We start from the raw sequence: 20465 nt of genomic DNA, 5'->3' as shown, positions 1-20465 counted from the left end.
TCAGAGATCCCTGGGGACTAACCCGTAGGGGCGCTGGCGCTTTGAGACGCTCAAATTCTGGAGGGCCTGCGGAGATCCCGCGAGTCCAGAGGGCCCCAAGGTCCTCCTCCAAACCCCTTCGGACTTCCCCTCCCTCTCCTCCGGGTGCCAGCCCGGCCCCTTTAAAGACATTCCTGAGGGCGTGGCCTCGGTGACGTCACGCGGGGCATGAATGAACAGGAGTCGGTTCTCACCCAACTTCCATTAAGGACTCTGGGCAGGAGGGGCAGAAGTTGCGCGCGGGTTGGCTGGCGGGAGCGGACACCCAGGCCGGCGTGCAGGCGTGCGGGTGTGCGGGCGCCGGGCTCGGGGAATCGGACCGAGAGCAAGGAGCGCGGCATGGAGCTCTGGGCAGCCCGCGCCTGCTTCGCCCTGCTGTGGGGCTGTGCGCTGGCCCCGGCCACGGCAGCGCAGGGCAAGGAAGGTGAGTGCGCGCGGCGTCTGGCCCCCTGGCCCCCGGGCCCCAGTGCCCCCCAGGGCCCGGCGCGTCTTCACCCGCGCAACTTTGGAAACCGACCTGGTGCCGCCCAGTGCCGGCGAGCTGGAGTCCGGAGGGCGCACGGGCTGCGATCGAGGCGAGCCCTGGCCCCCAACCGGGGTCATAGGGGCTCCGGAGAATAAGGGGTTTCAACTTGGTCGCACGGGCCTCGGAGGCTGCGGAGAAGAGGACGCGGCGCAGGCCACGCGGTTGCAGTCCAGGCGGCGGCTTTGGGAACGCGTCCCGGCGGGGGGCTTGGGGAGTGCCCTAGAGAAGTGGGTGTTTGGGAGGCTTTCCGCGGGCTCAGCTTCTTAGTGACCTGAATTTACTAACCCACTTGCCGGGGTTTTGCGGAGAAGGCATACTGTGCAGGCCTTGCAGTTTGAGGAGGGGGCTCGGGCGGACGGGAGCCCCCTGGCGAAGCCCGTGTTCCCTGAGATTTTCTCCATGCCCCCCTTCACCTCCAGTGCCGGGGGAGAGCGTGGAGGAAGGTTCGGGCCAATCCCTGTTCACACACTCCTTTCCCTCCTTCCCAAGCCGCACTCCCGGGCTCCCGGGGCAGGTTAGGGGCAGCGAGTGCGGACAGGAAGTCCCAAAGTCAAGCGTTCTGAGCAAGGGTGACTCAGAACGAGGAAATGCAGCAGGTGGGGGCGCGGCCTCCCTACGTGTGGAGCTGTCAGCCCAGGGCCACCAGGGAGTCAGGACACCCGGGGGTGGGGGACTGAATCATCCACCCCCGCCCCAGTGTTCCCGGAGCCGCGCAGGGTGAGGGGCCGAAGACTTTGCTCATGGCGTGGCGGGTGTATAGTGGGGGTGTTGTCCCTCCGCTAAGGTCGCGGTGAGGATGGGGCTCCTGCCCTGGCCGAGGACCTTCCTGTCCACCCAGCCGAGGCCAGCTTCAATTTCCAACAGTGAGGGCAAGGTTTCCCCGCCTGCCTGGGCAGAGCGAGGTTTCCGCAGGCTCCACAAGGGGAAGCGGGTGAGAAGTTCCCCCCCTTTTTTTTTTTTGAGACGGAGTTTTGCTCTTGTCGCCCAGACTGCAGGCTGGAGTGCAGTGGGGCAGTCTCGGCTCACTGCAACCTCCACCTCCCGGGTTCAAGCGATTCTCCTGTCTCAGCCTCCTGAGTAGCTGGGATTACAGGCGCCCGCCACCACGCCCGGCTAATTTTTGTGTTTTTTAGTAGAGACAAGGTTTCACCATGTTGGCCAGGCTGATCCTGAACTCCTGACCTCAGGTGATCCACCCGCCTCGGCCTCCCAAAGTGCTGGGATTATAGGCATAAGCCACCGTGCCCGGCCTGTTTCCTTCTTTTTCTGCCTCCCAAACTGGGTTTGAAGGTTTTGCTGTTCCGTGTTGGGAGAAAAAGAGGCCAGATCTGGAGCCGTTGTGCAGTGGCAGGTGTTGGCGGTGGCATCCTGTCTCAGTCTCTGGAGTGACAGGACCCGGGTCTCAACTGGGACCTCTGGTTGCAGGAGGCACTCATGGTAGGGATTTCTGCCACCCTCAATATCCGCCCCACCAACGTTTGGTCCTCCCCCTTCCTGAGGGACTGTGGTTGGAGAGAAGGGGAGAGACAGCTGGAATCACTACAGGCCTTTCTCCTCGGCTGCCCATGGGGAGTGGGGGATTAGGCGGGTGCTTTGCTGCTGCAGCCCCGAGCTGGCCTAGAAGCCTGGAGCTGCCTTGTTCTTGTCCCCTGCGCCCACCTCTCCCCAGCCTGTGGTTAAACCCCACCCCCACACCCCGTGGGGTGCACGAGGAAAGGCTTGTGTATTGCACTGGGGTAGGGGTACATTTTTGCTTGACTCTGAGTCCCCGTGAAAGACTCCCTAGAGAAGTGTGCCTAGGTGGGCGTGGGCATGATGGCCCAGCTGGCAGCTGCTGGTTTCAGTTCCTGGGAACCAGGCTGGATGCGTTGTGACGGCCTGGGGGTGGCTTAGGGGACAGGCAGGAGGACACAGGTGCCTTTTTCACCTACCCCCAGGCTGCTGTGGACTTCTTTCTTGCCCCCTTGCCCCTAGGCTGTACTTGGTTGCCCACGTGGCTCCTGTTAGGTCGTCAACAGCTACTGAATCTGCCCTCTTTTTTACAAATGGGAAAACTGAGGGAGGCCCAAGTCCTTGCCAACCAGGGACCTCTGAACAGAGGACCAGACCTGAGCATCCCGCTTCTCGGCCGCTGGAGCCAAGGCCCTGCCTGCCTTATGGTTGGTGTCATGGTAGATTTCCTGGCATAGCTGGGCAGAGGCCTGGGCGGGTGGCAGGGGGTGCTGAGCTGGGGTGCTGCTGATGGGAAGAGGGCTGGAGAGTGCCAGAAAGTGCCTGGTTTCTGGTTCTGCTGGGGCCCAGTCTGCCCTCTGTCCCCTTCCCCTTTTCTTTCATGTTTTCCCCAGAGCGCCCACCTCCCCACTTCCTATAGGGCTCAGCTAGTCTTGGTTAGAGAGGAATGGGGGGAGCAGGGAGGGAACCACAGGGCAGTGGGTGGTAGTCCTGCATTTGTGGAGGAAACTGTGGAGCAATGTGGACCCACAAAGATGGCACTTACGATGGAACTCATGGCAAAGAAGGAGGTGTTTTTTGCTTTTTTTTCCCCACAGAAATGGGAAGGTAAGGGGATAGAGGGCTCATGGATAAGCCCTGCTTAGCCTAAGCCTCTCCAGGAAGCCGTCTGGGGCAGCTGGGGGGCTCCCAGGCTCCCACCCTTTCCAGGGAAGTGGGAGCCTCTGTCCCTGGAAGAACCTGGGGAAAGAGCCGCGCCCGCGTCAGGGCGGAGGGACCCAGCGCTGGGCGCCTCCTGTTCCTGGTGGTTGGTTTGAGGGAATTTCCCTGGGAGGGGGCCGGGGTTGGAAACCCGGGGCTGGGGGGGGGCTTCTTCCTGCGTGAGGGCTTCTTTTCTTCTCTGATTGAGCCCTGTGCTACTTCTAGAGCCAGGCCTAGGCTGGAAAGGGAGGGCCCTCCATGCCAGGTTAACCCTTCAGAAGCCTGGTAGCGGTGAGCCCTCTCACTTGGGCACAGACCTCAGCCTCCTGTCAATCTGAGGGGGGGCTGCAGGACTGTGAGGAACCTTTGTCCTACCCACCCTGCTGAAATCAGGAGACTCCAGATTCCTTCCTGTGTAGCTGGAACATTCCATTTGCTAGTGGGGTTAGTGAGTTTCAAAGCCCCGGCCCTGGGCATGTCTGAACAAATCCCTGCCCCTGCCCACCTCGCTGCCCCCAGCCACCCTCCCCTATCCCCACAGCCTCTGCCATGGGGCCGGTGCCACATTGGATTTCCTCTTGCCTGTCTGGGCTGCCTGACCCATCTTAGAGAGGTCTGGCCTGGTCAGTAGTGGGGGTGGCAGCATTTCACGCCCCAGCCTGGGGCCTTCAGCCCAGGTAGGAGGGCCATGTCACTTCAGGAAGGGGTTTCCAAGACCACCCTCAGAGCCCAGCTCCCATCTTCCCAAACCAGTCCATCCCTGCTCCCAGCCTGCCTGGAGCTCTGTCCACCCTTTGAGTCCTTCTCCGGTGCTGGCCTTGAGGAATGGGGCTTCTGAGGCAGATCCCTCATGCTCCAGGGCCCAAAGGAAGCATTGACTTGGTTTCTTTACCCCCACCTTAGGGCTTTACCCTCTGAATCCATCTTGCATGGGTTCTGTGCCTCAGTTTTTCCATCTCCTTACCCTCTAGGGAGGGCAGCACTTATTGGCAGCTACCTGGACTTTACTTGGAAATGGAGCGGGGGCAGTACCTAGGGTCTTAGGTTTTGGCTATGGCCTCTGAGCCTGGCGGAGAACCTGGGGTGGATCAGTCGGAGGAGCCCAAGGGCAGGACTGGTCTAGGGAAGCCCCTGGGAGTGCATCCCTCCGCCAGGCTCCAGTTGCCTCTCTGGGAACAGGATGGTCCTGATACCTGGTCCCTCTGGGCCTAGAATGTCCCCTACAAGGGCTTTCATCCCTGATTCCCCAGGAAACTCTGGCACCCCTGGCAGGGCAGTGGTCAGGATGTGAGGGGCAGGGGCGGTGGGAGTGACTTTCCCAGGGAGGGGACCTCGCCAGCTGTGTGTATCTTTGGGCCCCTCTTAGGGGCCCTATGGGTTCAGGGATTTATCCTGCCTGCTCTGTGGCTTTTGTGGTGAGAAGATCGGTTTCCAGATACCCCCTTCCCTCCTCCACCCTGGAGCTGTTCCCACCTGTTAACAGGACTCTCTTCTTGGAGTGCCACAAGATGCACGTGTACATATGGGTGCATATGTGTGTGCCACATGACCTGAGTGGGCTTGGTGTGTTTCCTGCTGGGGGGAATGTGGCAGAAGCAGACACCAGTGTCCCCAAGGCCCACATGCATGTGAAGTGCTGCCGAAGGGCCTTGTTCAAGGAAGCAGACGGGGCGGTGTGGTGTCATTTAATACCCTGCTCAGTCAAGCTCTCTGCCCAGCTGCTGTTCTCCTGCTGGGCTGAGCTCCCTGGCCTGCTCTGCCCAGCTGGGGACTAACAGAGGAGGGCAGCATGGCTGGAATCCTGGCCTGGGAGACAAGAGGCCCAGTCCTGACCCCAACCTGCTATGTGGCTTCAGCTGGGTTCCATCCCTCATGGTTCTCATGAGGGAAACATTCTGGGCCTGTTTCCCTCATGAGTCAAGGGATGGTTTTCTTGGATATGGTGACCCTGTGTGGTGGGGTCTCTCTCTGTCTAAGAGTTGGGGTTCCTGGAGGGATCCTCACCTTTTCTGCCATGGTCTGACTCCTGAAGTCAGGCTCACCCCCTCTCCCTTCTCTCTTTCAGTGGTACTGCTGGACTTTGCTGCAGCTGGAGGGGAGCTCGGCTGGCTCACACACCCGTATGGCAAAGGGGTACGTAAGCCTTCGGGGTGGGGAGGGGTGAGGGAATGGAGCTGCTGGTCCCCTGTAGAGATGGCGAAACTGAGGCCCAGGGAGCATGGGGCATGGCTTCAATTCAGCAGCTCAGCCAGGTCTCGGGCTCAGGGTCCAGCTTCTCACACCAGACTCAGAGGCAGCCGGCCCAGGCCGGGGCTGGATGGGCATGGGAAGGTACTGGGGGCGGTAGGTGTAAGCCTGAAAGGTGGGGGGAACTGGGGAGACAGAGAAGGCCCTAGTGGAGCTGGGCCTTCCATGTTCCAGAAAGGCTGACAGTCAGAGGGATCTCTGACACCCCCCATCCACCTCTTGGGAGGGAAGGGGTTAAAGGTGTCCCCTGTCTTGAGATCTCAGCCCAGGAGGTGAGAGGTGAAGAAGAGACAGGGAACAGGAAAACCTGATCAAGTTCCTTCCTGCCCGCCCCTTTCCCACCTCCAGCTGTTGCTTCCCCTTCCTGTAGGGGGCTGCATTTCTCTGCCTCATTCTCACCCAGGTCTTCCCCTCTATGCTGTCCTGATGTGACCAGGAGTGGGGGCAGGGGCTGGAGGCTTTTCCCCCCAGCTGTGTGTGTCTGCTGTGTGATCTTGGGGAAGATGCTGCGGCTCTTGGGGCCTCAGTTTCCCTCTCTATACAGTGGGCCCTTGCTGAGTTCGTCCTGGGGCCCTGAGCTGAGAGAGGGGACTGTCTCCCAGGGACTACTTGGAATAGTCCCCACAGCTGGCCAGATCTGCATGAGTCGGGTTCTTGTCCCTAGTCACCCTAGCTCTGGGCAGGCTTGGCTGGGGTGTAGCCCTGAGCAGGTTCCTAGGATCCTGGAAGCCTAGCCGAGAGGGAACATGGGTCACCTAATACAACCCAGGCATTATACAGAGTGGGAAACTGAGGCCCAAGGGCATGTAGGGCCTTGGCCAATGTCCCACAGTATAGCCTGGGCCTCTCTCCTCCTCCCCTGTGCTTTCATCCATTCTTCTGTTCATTCATTCAACAAACGCTTCCCTGAGCACCTACTCTGTCTCAGGCAGGCCCTAGGGACACAGGTGAATTAGATGCAGACCCTGGCCAAGGAGCTCAGAATCTCGTGTGGGAGCCCAGATGTTGGTGTCCCCATGTGCCGTGCCAAGTGCACCTTGATAAATGGCAAGGGGTACAGGGCAAGGGGAACATGGGCAACTGTGGGAGCTGGATGGCAGGGGGCACTTGGTCCAACTGTGGCTTAAGCTGGGAATCCTTTCCAGAGAAGGCTGAGTTGTGATCCAGGGAGGGAGGAACGTGTTGATCTGCTCCAAAGCCAGATTCTAAATGATGGAGAGGATCATCCGTTGTTTTTGACTTAATGCCACTCCTGTGCTTGTCAACACACATGCGTGTGCATTGAATAATACTAACGGTAACAATAATCATACTATCTGCCCATATGCCTATTACCTTGTGCCAAGCACTGTGCTCGGCCAGTGTAGATATTCTGTCCTTTATCCTCACAGCAATTCTGCGAGGTAGGGGGTCTTGCTCCCATTGTATAGATGAGGAAATGGCGGCTTAGAGAGCATAACCCACCTGAGGTCCCGTGGAGCCCCGGACTCCACCCTCAGGCTCACAGTCTAATAGGGAGGTTCAGCTTCCAGATATGTGAGAGCGAGACCAGGGGCCAGATTCTGGCTCAGCCACTTATGGATACATCCCCTACCCACCCCAGGCCTCAGTTTCCTTCACTTTAGAACCGGGAGAGCACGTACCAGAAAGTGTCTTCCTAGTGCCCTGCTGTGCCACCTGGGCCTCAGTTTCCCTAGGCGCCTGCGCACGCTAACCTGTGTCTTCCCCTCACAGTGGGACCTGATGCAAAACATCATGAATGACATGCCGATCTACATGTACTCCGTGTGCAACGTGATGTCTGGTGACCAGGACAACTGGCTCCGCACCAACTGGGTGTACCGAGGAGAGGCCGAGCGCATCTTCATTGAACTCAAGTTTACTGTGCGCGACTGCAACAGCTTCCCTGGCGGCGCCAGCTCTTGCAAGGAGACTTTCAACCTCTACTATGCCGAGTCGGACCTGGACTATGGCACCAACTTCCAGAAGCGCCTGTTCACCAAGATTGACACCATTGCGCCCGATGAGATCACCGTCAGCAGCGACTTTGAGGCACGCCACGTGAAACTGAACGTGGAGGAGCGCTCCGTGGGGCCGCTCACCCGCAAAGGCTTCTACCTGGCCTTCCAGGATATCGGTGCCTGTGTGGCGCTGCTCTCCGTCCGTGTCTACTACAAGAAGTGCCCCGAGCTGCTGCAGAGCCTGGCCCGCTTTCCTGAGACCATCGCCGGCTCTGATGCACCCTCCCTGGCCACTGTGGCCGGCACCTGTGTGGACCATGCTGTGGTGCCACCAGGGGGTGAAGAGCCCCGTATGCACTGCGCAGTGGATGGCGAGTGGCTGGTGCCCATTGGGCAGTGCCTGTGCCAGGCAGGCTACGAGAAAGTGGAGGATGCCTGCCAGGGTGAGTGACGGTTCTGGTGGCAGGGAAGGGGTTCTGGAGGGACAGGTTGCATTCCGGGGTTCTGGTCTTTAGCTTTGGAATCGTGGGATCTTGGTAGGCTCATCCCTGCTTTGACACACATTAGTTCTGTTAGTGGAAATTATAGATCCTTCCCAGATATCAGTTTCCTTATTAAGGCTGGATTAACTCATTCATTAAGAATGAATGAATTGTGGCTGGGTGTGGTGGCTCATGCCTGTAATCCCAGCTCTTTGGGAGGCTGAGGTGGGTGGATCACTTAAGCCCAGGAGTTTGAGACCAGCCTGGGCAACATAGTGAAACCCCGTCTCTACTAAAAACAAAAATTAGCTGGGTGTGGTGGCATGCACCTGTAATCCCAGCTACTTGTGAGGCTGAAGCATGAGAATCAATTGCTTGAACCTGGGAGGTGGAGGATGCAGTGAGCTGAGATCACACCACTGTTCTCCAGCCTGGGGTGACAGAGTGAGACTCTTGTCTGAAAAAAAAAAAAAAGAATGAATGAATTGAGAAACAGTAGAATGTGAATTTTATGACTGTTGACTCTAGAACAAGAATGGCTGTGTTCAAATCCCAGGTCTACATTTTTAGCTGTGTGGCTTTAGGCCATTTCCTTGACCTCTCTGTGCCTGAGTTTCCTCATCTGTTAAATGGAGATAATCATAGCGTCTATCTCGTAGGGTGGCTGTGATAATCAAATGACTTAATAGTAAAGTGCTTAGGTCAGTGCCTGCCATGTAAGTACTTTTAAATGTGGCTGTTATTTTTGATTCATCCCACGAATGTATACTAAGTAGCTCCTGTGCAGCGGCACTGTGGTCCCATGGTGGAGTACCAGGAGCGAGTTCCATGTCTGTTATCAACTCACTATGTGGCCTTAAGCAAGGTACTTAGCCTCAAACTCCTCTTTTGTACATAGAAGTGACTGAGTTGGACCCGGGGTGCACATCCCCTGGCTGCATTTCAGGATCACCAGCGGAGCTTTTGGGAAATGCTTTTGTTGAGGGAGAGGTTGGAGCGGGGCCAAGGGTCTGCCTTTCTTGTCTGAATCTCCCCAGGGCCACAGACTTCCCACTGGGGCCTCTATTGATTTTCCATTGGGGCCTCTATAGATGACACACTGGGCCCAGAAAAGGGCCAATTAAATCAGACGCTCCTTGGGGAATGAGGCTTGGGCATTAGTGAGTTCACATGGAGGAAGCTGTGGCGTGGTGTGGCCAGGGCCAGTGACAGCGGAAATCTCCACAGCAATGTGGATTTTCAATGGGTGACTTTTTCTGGAAATTGCCATGAGGCAGAGCATTTGTGGAATGCAGGCGGACCTTTGGAGGGCTGGCTCATCCCCTCTCTCTGGCATCTTCTTTGCTGAAATAAGCGGGACGTTAAGGAATTGGAGGTTTAGTGGCTGCGATGCACACACCTTGGCTAAATCCCCACTCATCTCTGGCCTTGGGTTTCCTTTGAGTCAAATGAGAAAGTTCAACAGCACCAGCAGACTTTATGCTTGTTTTCTAGCCATGGATCCCGCAGCCCCTGGAGGGGGTTGAAGGGTTGGAGGACCCTGATGCCCTTTGTGATAGGCCCCACTTGCCTCCCAAAGCAAGTCCTCAGAACCTTACTTAACACGGTCTGTAAACCCCGGATGAGAAGTTCCCTACGAGCCTTTCTGGCCATAAGCCTCTGGTGTAGGCTCTGCTCCGGCCCATCCCATTGCCCCCTTGTCTTCCCAGCTCCCCTCTGCTGAGTGAGCCCCCCTTCCCCAAGCGGCCCCTGCTTTTGGTGACCTCGAATGCACACTCCCAGTTTCAGACAATGACTGCGGGTTGGGGGGGCCCGGGACGAGGCAGCCCAGTGGGGCGAGCAGGCTCCTCCTACATGACATCCTCGCACAAGAATGCGGGGGTGGGGGTGAGGGGCAGCTGAAAACTTTCCACAGGCTGGTGAGACAGGCCCCATAGAGATAAGCGGACGGTTGGGGTGGGGGTGTCTCTCCAGGAAGGGGGCAGCCTTCCCTCCTCTAGAGTGGGGGGTCGGGGTTCTGGCAGATTTTGTTTGCAGAGAGCCGAGCAGCCCCCTGTTGGAAGATCAGCCCAGCAGGAGGACAAGTTTCCAAGAGCGAAATTTCCTACTTAGTTGGTGGGACCCTGTCAATCGCTAGTCACCTATTGCCAGATTGTTCCTCCTCAGGCTCCTCCCACCAAAATTCCTTTCAGTGTGGATGGGTGCCGGTGCGTGAGATGCCAGGAACGCCCAGCTGGCTCCTCTTTATGCCTCTAGACTTTTCTCAGCAGCCCCTGGCCATGTTGCTGCGGAAAGTGATGACAGTCGCTACCGTAGACAGGAGCCGTCGGAGGGGCAGGCGCTGAGCCAAGCAAGCACTTTATCAGATGTGCGAGTGGAATCCACACTGCCTTTCTGTGCGGCAGGGACTGTGATCAATCCCATTTGATAGATGAGGAAACTGAGGTTCAGAGAGGTAAAGAGGCTTGCCTGAAGTCACACAGCTAGGATGTGGCTGCATCAGGATCTGAATCTAGGCAGCGCAGCAGTGCCCAGGCTGCAGGATGGGTCAGGAAACGGGGCGGGAAGTGACCAGTTCCTTTGGAATCCCTGACTCAGCTCCTGGCCCTGGGGCAGGCTCTCTGGCCAGTCCTGGGGATGGCAGGGTCTGTTGCAGGGGCTTGGGGGCTCTGTTGGAGGCAGGGGTCCTGGAGAGGGCACTGCTGGGCACATTGAGGGAGAACCAGAGGGAGGCACAGGGTCTGCCCTCCCTGCCGGACCCTTCCCAGGCCTGGAGACCCAGATTCTTTCACTGGGGCTCCTCCTGGTGACAAACCAGACCCAGAGCAAGGCGGGGCACCCTGAGGTCACCTGACACCTTGTCTAGGTTATTCCCAGCTTGTCCGTTTCTCCTCAGGGTTCTTTCCCCAGGAAGCCTGGAGCTCAGGAAAGAGTTAAGTGGACAGAGGAAGGGAGGCACCTCCCAGGTGCTGTGTGCGGCAGGTGGGCACGCTGCCCGGAGCGCTCCTGTGAACTATGTCAGGAATGAGCCAGCTTCCCTTGGTTCCCCCTCCCCGCCTCTGGCCCTGCCTGCAGGACGGACAGTGGAGTCACTTGGGCTGACCGCTGTCCCTGGGGGCTGCTTTGTCTCCCTGTCTCCGCTTCCTGTGCTGGCTTTAGCAGCTGAACTGGCGGGGCCCCTGCTGGCGCCTCAGCCCTGGGGACCGCTGGCCAGGTGAGCAGGTGGCCAGCGGTCTTGGCCAGCGGCTCAGCTGAACAGCTGGGAGGCCAGAGCTGGAGTTGTGGGGGGTTGGAGATTCCCTCCTGAGAGGCTCCTGCTCCCTCAGGGGGCCCAGCCCCTTGGGGATGTCCCCTCCCTACTGTTTCATGATCCCCCAGTTCATAGGGACACCCCATTCCAGGCACCATGTTGAACATCTCATAATCAGGGCTTTCTTCTTCACACACAACCCGGAGAGGATGAGGACTTGATCCCCATTTTACAGATGAGGAAACTGAGGTCCAGAGAGGAAGCAGTGAACAGTCACCAAAAGAACGGGGGGCCTGGTACAGGAAGGCAGTTGCCCCTGATGTGTGTCCTTCCACCCACAGGCTGTATGACCATAGCAGGTCCCCTCGGGGTCCCACCCCAATCTGTAAAATGAGTGGGCTGGACCTGTGGCCCTGAAGGACGCTGCCAACCTGGTGATCTGAGCTTCCCTCCTGTGGTTTCCCACTGGGGCTCAGTCTGAACCCCGGGGAAGCTGTTGACTGTGTGACTCAAGTGTGGTGAGGAGAGGTCCCACTGCTTGCAGCCCAAGTGGCCTAAGGTCCAGAGCTGACAGGGAGGAGCCCCTGGCAAGGGTATGGCTCTGGTGAAGGCGGTCTTTAGACAGGGTGGTCTCGGGCCGTTGCGGGGGCTGTGGCAGGATTCCTGTTTCATCACATCATGGGTGGTTCCCCAGGTGGGGGACTCTGGGAGCTGCTGACTGTGGCTCTCAGGCTTGTCCCCTCCTTGGGAAGTCTCACTGGGCCTTATTTCTGTGATGTTTCTTCTGGTCTACAGAGGTGGGACCATGGTGGCAGCACCCCCAGCCCCCCGTGGTATCTCTCACCTCTGTGCCCTGTCTGCCCCACCCTCAGCTCACACTGGGGGCAAAGCTAGGTGCTGGCAGCTCTGCTGGGCGGGCACTGGCTTCTCCCTCCCTCTCACCCTCCCTTTCTCCCTCCTGGAGGTAAGTGGGTCCCAGAACGGAAGGAAGGAGGTGAGGGAAAGCAAACAGAAGATGAAAGGCTGGAGGCGGGGGCTGAGGTGGGGAGCTGGGGCTGGGGTGGGGAGCGGTGCTTATCAATGGTGGAGGAATGTGCCTGCAGATAGCTCCTTACGGTGTGTGTGGAAGGGACAGGGTGCTGGCAGCCATCGGGCCCTGGGGGCAGCCCCCCTTCTGCAGGGACGACAGGGCCTGCTGGGAACAAGAAGCCACCAGGGCCTGAGGTTGTCAGCTCCCTTATTTGCTGGGTCAGTAACCCATAGGTCGCCATTTGCCGTCTGTCAGGGCCCAGAGACAAAGTCCAAGCTCCACATCCTTGGGCCAAGGTGGTTCCTGCGGTCGCCTGCTGGGCCGGGCTTGGGCGGTGACTAGCCCTAGGTAAATTGCCACCATGACCTCTTGACCTCACAACCTTGCCACTGCCAGCCTGGGAGGTGGCTGTGCCTTGGGATGAGGGGCTCCACTGGGGGCTGGACTTGCGTCACGATAAGGGCGTCTGTCCCTGAGTCACCTCATGCTGCCACCTGAGGGGCGGGCATCAGGAACTGGAAAAACCAGGGTATAGCCGGAGGTGCAGCCACTGTGCCCCAGTTCCCCTGCTCGGAGTGGCCCAGGCCTGCCAGACAACCGGGGCCAGAACAGCTCTCCACAGGTGTGCCACAGGTGTGCCAAAGTTAGGCTCTTGTGCAAGGCAAGTAGGCATCCTGGTGGACCTTCTCCACAGTGTCTCTCTGGGCGCTGAAACACTGCTCACTTCTCTGGCCCTGGAGTGCATATTTCATGTGTACATGGTAGGTTTGCCACCCATTCTCTCTCCCACTCACTCTTCCATCCACCATCCATCCATCCATCCATCATCCATCCATTCACTCATCTACCTGCCAACCCACCAAACTACCCATCCACTTGTCCATTCATCTGTCCATCCATCCACCCACCTGCTACCCCCCAACCCATCGGGATCGATCGATTTTTTCGACATTGCCGGATCTTTTTACTTGACGATCGATCGACGCCGGATTGACACGATGCCGATGATCGATCTTTATCGATCGATCGATGACGATGACGACGGCGAATTACTGACGATGATCGAGCCGATTTCGAACATTCTTGCGATCATCGACGATCGATCGACTTTCATTTACCGGATGATTTCGACGATTCGCGGACGATCGACGATGGACGACGAGCGATGATGACCGACGATGACGACGACATCGATCTTTTCCACGGATGACGACGATCTGTTTACTTTTCGACGATCGACGATTCGCCGACGATGACGATTTATATTCGCATTTGGTTTATCGACGACCGAAGACGATGGACGACGACGAACGACGACGACGATCATGGCCTCTCTCCAGCCATTTGTCCATTCATCCACCCATCCATCCATCCACACACTCATCTACCCATCCACCCACCACCCATCTATCCATCCATCCATCCATCCATCCATCCATCCATCCATCCGTCTGTCCTTCCATTCAGCAAACATTAACTGAGCACCACTGGGCCATGGGATACAGATAAATTGGTCTCCATTCCTGCTCCTCAGGAGCTGCTACTCTCACAGAAGCTCCTGATACATGCAGGAATAATTTCTAATGGAACATGAAAGCCAAGTTATGAATTCCCCTGGAGCTGAAATGGTGTTTATCTGTCTCACCATCATATCCTAGCACCCAACATTGTGCCAGACACATATGAAGTGCACATTTCTATTTGGTAAACATAAGATTAATAGATGCCCTAATGGGGGCCAGGGGGGCCAGGAATTGGGCAGTCTGGGAGGGCTGTGTAGAGGAGCTTAAGCTGGGTATTAAAGGATGCATAGGAGTTTGCTGGTTGGCTAAGGAACAGTAGGTATTTGGTGTATATGGGTGTGTTTGAGTGTGTGTGACCCCTGTCCCCACTTGCCCGCCCAGAATGCCAGGAAATCCAACTAGATAAAGTCAGGAAGAACACAGGGGCTTGCTGGTGTCCTACTCATGAACTCTGGGACCCCTGAGTACTTGGAAACTCTGGCGGGGTCCTGGATACAGGCCCTGGTAGCTCTATGGTTGGAGGAGGGGAAGCACATCTCGTCGGGCAGGCACATGCCCTGTTGACGCTGCCTCTCCACTGTATTATCTGGCACATCCGCAGCGGAAATCTCTCCAAATTCCCTCTTTCCTGGCGGCAGCAGGCAAGCCACCCCCGGGCGCTGGGGCCAAAGAGCCCGTCTCTTCCCCCACTTCCTCCTCTTGGCATAGGAGCAGCCGCACGGTGGGGAGTCGGGGCATTGTGAGGGTTTGCTAAAGCCTTCAGTGGGTCCCAGCCGGGCTGTGGGGGTTTATGGCCCCTGCCTGGCCTGAGAGCCTGAGCTGGGAACGCCCCCGAGCTTCCCAAGTCTGCTGGCCCTGGACCACCTGGAGCCAGCACTTAGCCAGGTGAAGTCTCCTCAGCAGACAAGTCAGGGCATTTGGGGGAATTGAAACCCCAGGATAAACACGGCCCGGCTTTCTGGAGTCTCAGTTTTGCTCAAAGATCTGGGGGAGGAGAGAGCTATTTTTGTATCATGCAGATACGTTATGGGGAGGGATGCAATATACTCATGGGTTTCCAAATACAATAGGAGACTTGAAAGACATTTGGGGCTTGAGGAAGACCACTTTAGCCACCCAACCAACCCCCTAGGCTGGATTCTACACTTCTCTGCTCACAGACACAAAAGTGCCCAGATCTGTGGTGGGCAATGCCCTCCCCCTCCCTCCACAACACAGAGACCCACAGCTGCTCTGAAAATAATCGGGAGCGTCTGGCTTTTGAAGTGGGTCAGGCCTTATCTCCTGTCTCTTCAGGCTTGTTTCAGAATGTTGATTGCTCTTTACTCCACACTGAAGTGTTCCTAAGAACAGAAGTGGGAAAAGAGGCCCAGTGCGGTGGCTCACGCCTGTAATCCCAGCACTTTGGGAAGCCGAGACGGGTGAATCACTTGAGGCCAGGAGTTCGAGACCGGCCTGCATCTCTACTAAAAATACAAACGTTAGCCAGGCGTGATGGCGGGTGCCTGTAGTTCCAGCTACTCAGGAGGCTGAGGCAGGAGAATTGCTTGAACCCAGGAGGCAGAGGTTGCAGTGAGCTGAGATCCCACCACTGCACTCCAGCCTGGGCAACAGAGCGAGACTGCATCTCAAAAACAAAAAAAGAAAAAAGAAAAGAAAAAAAAGAAAAAGAAAAAGGAGTGGGAGAGGAGAGAGGCTGAAAATCAGACATCCTAAGTTTGAGTTCTGATTTCCTGTCTTGGGAGCTTGGTGACTTCAGGCAAGGTTTTTTGTCTCTCTTCACCTCCAAAGTGGAACGAGCGCTAATAGTGCCTGTATATAGCAGGTCTATTGTGAGGACTAAATGAGTGTAAAGTGCTCAGCCCGAGCCCTGCGCACAGTAGGTGCTTATTTGCAGTCACTGTCACTGGGACTTCAGGCTCTGTGCAGAGCAGGAGTCGGGCCCCGGGCCTCCTCTGTCCTGCTGCGTGACCCAGGACAAGCCGCCTTCCCTGGCCTGTGTGCTTGAGCTCTCGCAGGGCCAATGCTGAGGGTCTGCAGAAGCAGGATGGGCCGAGGAGGTGAGAGTGGCTGTTTGTGTGGTCCCTGGGCCAGGGTGGGGAGGGGACAGGGATGCAGCCTGGTTCTGAGAGCAGAGTCATTAGCAGGAAGTCACAATCTGGCACCTTACGGAGCTGGGTGTCCTTTGAGTCCTGTTCCCCTGACTCCTGGTCCCCCCCTCCCCACCTCTGCTCACACAGGGGACTGGACGAAGAGAGTCTTCGCTCCAGATTCTGCTCCTGAGAGTTACCCGGCCTGCTGGGGCCAGGGCACTTGAAATTGGCTTCCCTGGAGAGGGTTGTCCTTAGGCTATTAGGAGCCAGGCTGTCCCCAGGGTCTTGGACAAAAGCTGCCTCCAGGCACAGATTTTTCCTGAAGGCAGGAATCTGACCTCCCCACATCAGACCTCCAGCAGCTTTCCATTGCCTCCAGGATAAAGTCCCAGCTGCTTGGCCTGGCATTCTCAACTGCTTTATTGCTTGTTGCTCCCCACATTTGTGCCCACAAACCCACTCATACCTTCCGTATTAGTCATGCTCTTTCTCACTCCTAACTCCCTCTCCCAATAGCTATCACTCCCCTGCTGAACTCTTATGCAGCCTCTGAACCCCAACCAAAATGTCCCCTGTGACTTCTCAGACTTCCTGGCCAAGGTTGTTTCCCCTTCTCCACCCCCTTAGCTCTTAGCTTGTTTCCTCCCTCTGTCTTGCAGACCTTGTCAGGTGCTTCTGCTCCCTGAGATCAGGGGTTTGTTTTCATCTTGGTGCATACCCAGCACTGGGGCTGGGCCAGACACAGAGCAGAGGATCATTGTGTGTGTGGTGAACGTGGTGCTGAGGTTGGAGGTGTCTCAGGACCCTCTCACCAGAACAATCTGAAGGATTAGTATTGTAGGGTTGTTGGGGGAGCTCCCTAGGGTGGCCTCTACTCACCCTGTCCACTTCAGCAGCTGCCCAAGCCCTGGACAGCCCTGCACCATGAACCCTGTGTCTGGGCAGCTTCCTGCCTTAGGGCAGCGGTGGGATGAGACAGGATAGGGTGGTGGGAGGAAGAAGCCCCCGGAGTCAGGTGCCTGAGCCCCCAGCCTGCTGGGCCAGGACAGGACTGGCCACTGGGGGAGGAAGAGTCACTTCCTGGCTGTCCTTGTGAGTGGCGGATATGACTCGGTCCTGGAAGCAGAGCCAGAGAAAATGCCGGGGGGCTTGGCCTTTCCTGCTTCCTGGTCAGCCCCGAATGGAAAGGCGGGCAGGTCCTGGGCTGGAGGGAACACCTGCAGGAATGGCATCCTGAATTGATGAGGCTGGTCAGTGAGTCAGAGTGGTGCTGACAGTCAACAAATACACATGGTCAAGAAGAGGCAGTCATTGCCCTGGGCAGCTCTCAGCTACCCAGGTGGGGACCTGACAGGCTAGTCTGCACGGATGAATGGGAATGAGGCCGGTGGGCAGCGTGCTTGGTGAAGTGCTTAGCTAGGCTGTGATGGGATTCTTGGTTAGCTGAAAGGCAAGGTATGGCCTTAAATGCCAGGCTCAGGGGTGTGGTGCTTCTTGCAGGAGCCAGTGGGGAGTGAAGCAAAGGTTTGCAGCATGTGTGTGAAGCACTTCCTGGGTGCCTGCTACATGCTAGGCTCTTGCCATGCATTTTTCCATCACAAGACATTTTGCCAACGAGAAAACAGGTCCATAGAGATTTATTGACCTGTTTGCAGGGCAGGGGTCCCTGGTGAGGGAATGAGACAGTCACGTGGGGTGGAAGCAGATTGAACTGATGTCCTCGTGCTCTGTCTGTCCTGTGCCCACCAGCCTGCTCGCCTGGATTCTTTAAGTTTGAGGTGTCTGAGAGCCCCTGCTTGGAGTGCCCTGAGCACACGCTGCCATCCCCTGAGGGTGCCACCTCCTGCGAGTGTGAGGAAGGCTTCTTCCGGGCACCTCAGGACTCAATGTCGATGCCCTGCACACGTGAGTCTTGCAGTGGGTCAGGGTGGCGTGACTGAGGGTGACATGTGACATATCCGCCTGGGTCCAGCAGAGCACTGACTCCTCCCGTCTGTGCAGGACCCCCCTCCGCCCCACACTACCTCACGGCCGTGGGCATGGGTGCCAAGGTGGAGCTGCGCTGGACGCCCCCTCAGGACAGCGGGGGCCGCGAGGACATCGTCTACAGCGTCACCTGCGAACAGTGCTGGCCCGAGTCTGGGGAGTGTGGGCCGTGTGAGTCTAGTGTGCGCTACTCAGAGCCTCCACACGGACTGACCCGCACCAGTGTGACAGTCAGCGACCTGGAGCCTCACATGAACTACACCTTCACCGTAGAGGCCCGCAACGGCGTCTCAGGCCTGGTGACCAGCCGCAGCTTCCGTACTGCCAGTGTCAGCATCAACCAGACAGGTGAGGTCCAGGGGTGGCGGCTGTGCCCTATGGGGCCTGCCCAGGTGGGGCTTAAGGAGGACGGCCACCTGGGGCTCGGGTGTGTTTAGAAAAAGACAGCAGAGTATGTGGTTAAAGGCACAGTCTCTAGAGCAAGCTTGTCCAACCTGTGGGCCACATGCAGCCCCAGCCGACATTGAATATGGCCCAACACAAATTCGTAAATTTTTTAAAACGTTATGAGATTATTTTTGCAATTTTTTTTCCTTTTTTTTTTTTTTTTTTTGAGACAGAGTCTCGCTCTGTTGCCCAGGCTGGAGTGCAGTGGCTCGATCTGAGCTCACTGCAATCTCTGCCTTCTGGGTTCAAGCGATTCTCCTGCTTCAGCCTCCCGAGTAGCTGGGATTACAGGCACGTGCCACCACACACAGCTAATTTTTTGTATTTTTAGTAGAGACGGGGTTTCATTATGTTGGCCAGGCTGGTCTTGATCGCCTGACCTCGTGATGATCTGCCTGCCTCAGCCTCCCAAAGTGCTGAGATTACAGGCATGAGCCACTGTGCCCAGCCTGCAATTTTTATTTGTTTATTTTTTTTAGGTCATCGCCTGTCGTTAGTGTTGGTGTATTTTATGTGTGGCCCAAGACAATTTTTCTTCCATTATGGCCCATAGAAGCTGAAAGATTGGACATCCCTGCTCTAGAGCTGCTTCTGAGCTCTGTAACTGTGGGCAGGTTACTTAACCTCTCTGGGCCTCAGTGTTCTCACCTGTAAAGTGGGATAATAATTGAGGATTGAGGCCGGGTATGGTGGCTTACACCTGTAATCCCAGCACTTTGGGAGGCTGAGGTGGGCAGATCACCTGAGGTCGAGAGTTCGAGACCAGCCTGACCAACATGGAATAAACCCCATCTCTACTAAAAATACAAAAAATTAGCCAGGTGTGGTGGTACATGCCTGTAATCCCAGCTACTTGGGAGGCTGAGGCAGGAGAATCACTTGAACCTAGGGAGCGGAGGTTGCAGTGAGCTGAGATCGTACCATTGCACTCCAGCCTGGGCAACAAGAGCAAAACTCTGTCTCAAAAGAAAAAAAAAAAAAGCAAGCATGCAGCAAAAGTTAGTTCTTCTTTAAGAGAAAAAAAGATAGCATTCAGCAAAAGTTATTTCTTCTTCTTCTTTTTTTTTTTTTTTTTTTTTGAGACACAGTTTTGCTCTTGTTGCCCGGGCTGGAGTGCAATGGCACGATCTTGGTTCACTGCAACCTCTGCCTCCCGGGTTCAAGCTATTCTCCTGTCTCAGCCTCCCGAGTAGCTGGGATTACAGGCATGCACCACCACACCCAGCTAATTTTGTATTTTTAGTAGAGACAGGGTTTCTCCATGTTGGTCAAGCTGGTCTCGAACTCCCAATCTCAGGTGATCCTCCCGCCTCGGCCTCCCACAGTGCTGGGATGTGAGCCACAGGTGTGAGCCACTGCGCCTGGCCTTTTATTATTATTATTATTATTTATTCTGTCATAAATATGGGACACCTCTGATGTGCCAGCCCCTGTAATGGGGACAAGGTGGAGGCCTGGGGGTCTGGTCCTGTGCTCTGGAACTGGAAGGTTAGGATCCTAGACTGGGATCTAAAGAGCCTAGGAGCTGGGCATGGTGACCATGCCCATAATCCCAGCATTTTGGGAGATTGAGGCAGGAGGATTGCTTGAGCTCAGGCATTTGAGACCAGCATGGGCAGCATAGGGAGACCCCATCTCTGCAAAACATACAAAAATTAGCCAGGTACAGTAGCACGTGTCTGTAGCCCCAGCTATTCAGGAAGCTGAGGCAGGAGGATCACTTGAGCACAGGAGTTCGAAGCTATAGTGAGCTGAGATCGTGCCACTGCACTCGAGCCTGGGTGACAGAGCGAGATCCTATTTCAAAAAAAATAAAAGAATCTGAGCTGTGGAGGATCTGGCTCCACGTCCATTTGTCCCCCACAAACCCTGCCTACCCGTAGGCAGCTTCTTACCTGCTTCCCCCACTGCCTTTCCTGCCCAGAGCCCCCCAAGGTGAGACTGGAGGGCCGCAGCACCACCTCGCTTAGCGTCTCCTGGAGCATCCCCCCGCCGCAGCAGAGCCGCGTGTGGAAGTACGAGGTCACCTACCGCAAGAAGGTAACTCCCAGAGGGTCGGGGCTGGCTCTAGCTGGGCCGAGAGCAGGGGATAGGCTGGTCACATAGATGCTCACCAAACCACCCAGCCATCTGAAGAAGCACTCTTCTGCAGATGGGGAAACTGAGACCTGGGGTCTGCCAGGGGGTTACATCTCCCAAGGCAGCACAGCAGAGATTTGTAGGAGAGAA

The 20465-nt window shown here is 56.6% G+C and overlaps 1 protein-coding gene across 1 annotated transcript in view; it reads left to right on the top strand.

Moving 5' to 3' along the window:
- The first annotated feature begins 208 nt into the window (after nucleotides 1-208).
- EPHA2 (EPH receptor A2) overlaps nucleotides 209-20465 on the top strand; it is a 31785-nt gene continuing 11528 nt past the window's right edge. Inside the window, exons 1-6 of the mRNA XM_031660563.1 lie at nucleotides 209-463; nucleotides 5283-5350; nucleotides 7199-7868; nucleotides 17553-17708; nucleotides 17805-18137; nucleotides 20161-20276. Of these exons, the coding sequence (XP_031516423.1) occupies nucleotides 379-463; nucleotides 5283-5350; nucleotides 7199-7868; nucleotides 17553-17708; nucleotides 17805-18137; nucleotides 20161-20276 (1428 nt within the window). The 5' untranslated portion in view covers nucleotides 209-378. The remainder of the gene's footprint in view (nucleotides 464-5282; nucleotides 5351-7198; nucleotides 7869-17552; nucleotides 17709-17804; nucleotides 18138-20160; nucleotides 20277-20465) is intronic.

Source organism: Papio anubis, chromosome 1 (assembly GCF_008728515.1).
Source record: "Papio anubis isolate 15944 chromosome 1, Panubis1.0, whole genome shotgun sequence".
NCBI classification, from domain to species: domain Eukaryota; kingdom Metazoa; phylum Chordata; class Mammalia; order Primates; family Cercopithecidae; genus Papio; species Papio anubis.
This window is presented reverse-complemented; position numbering and strand designations above follow the sequence as displayed.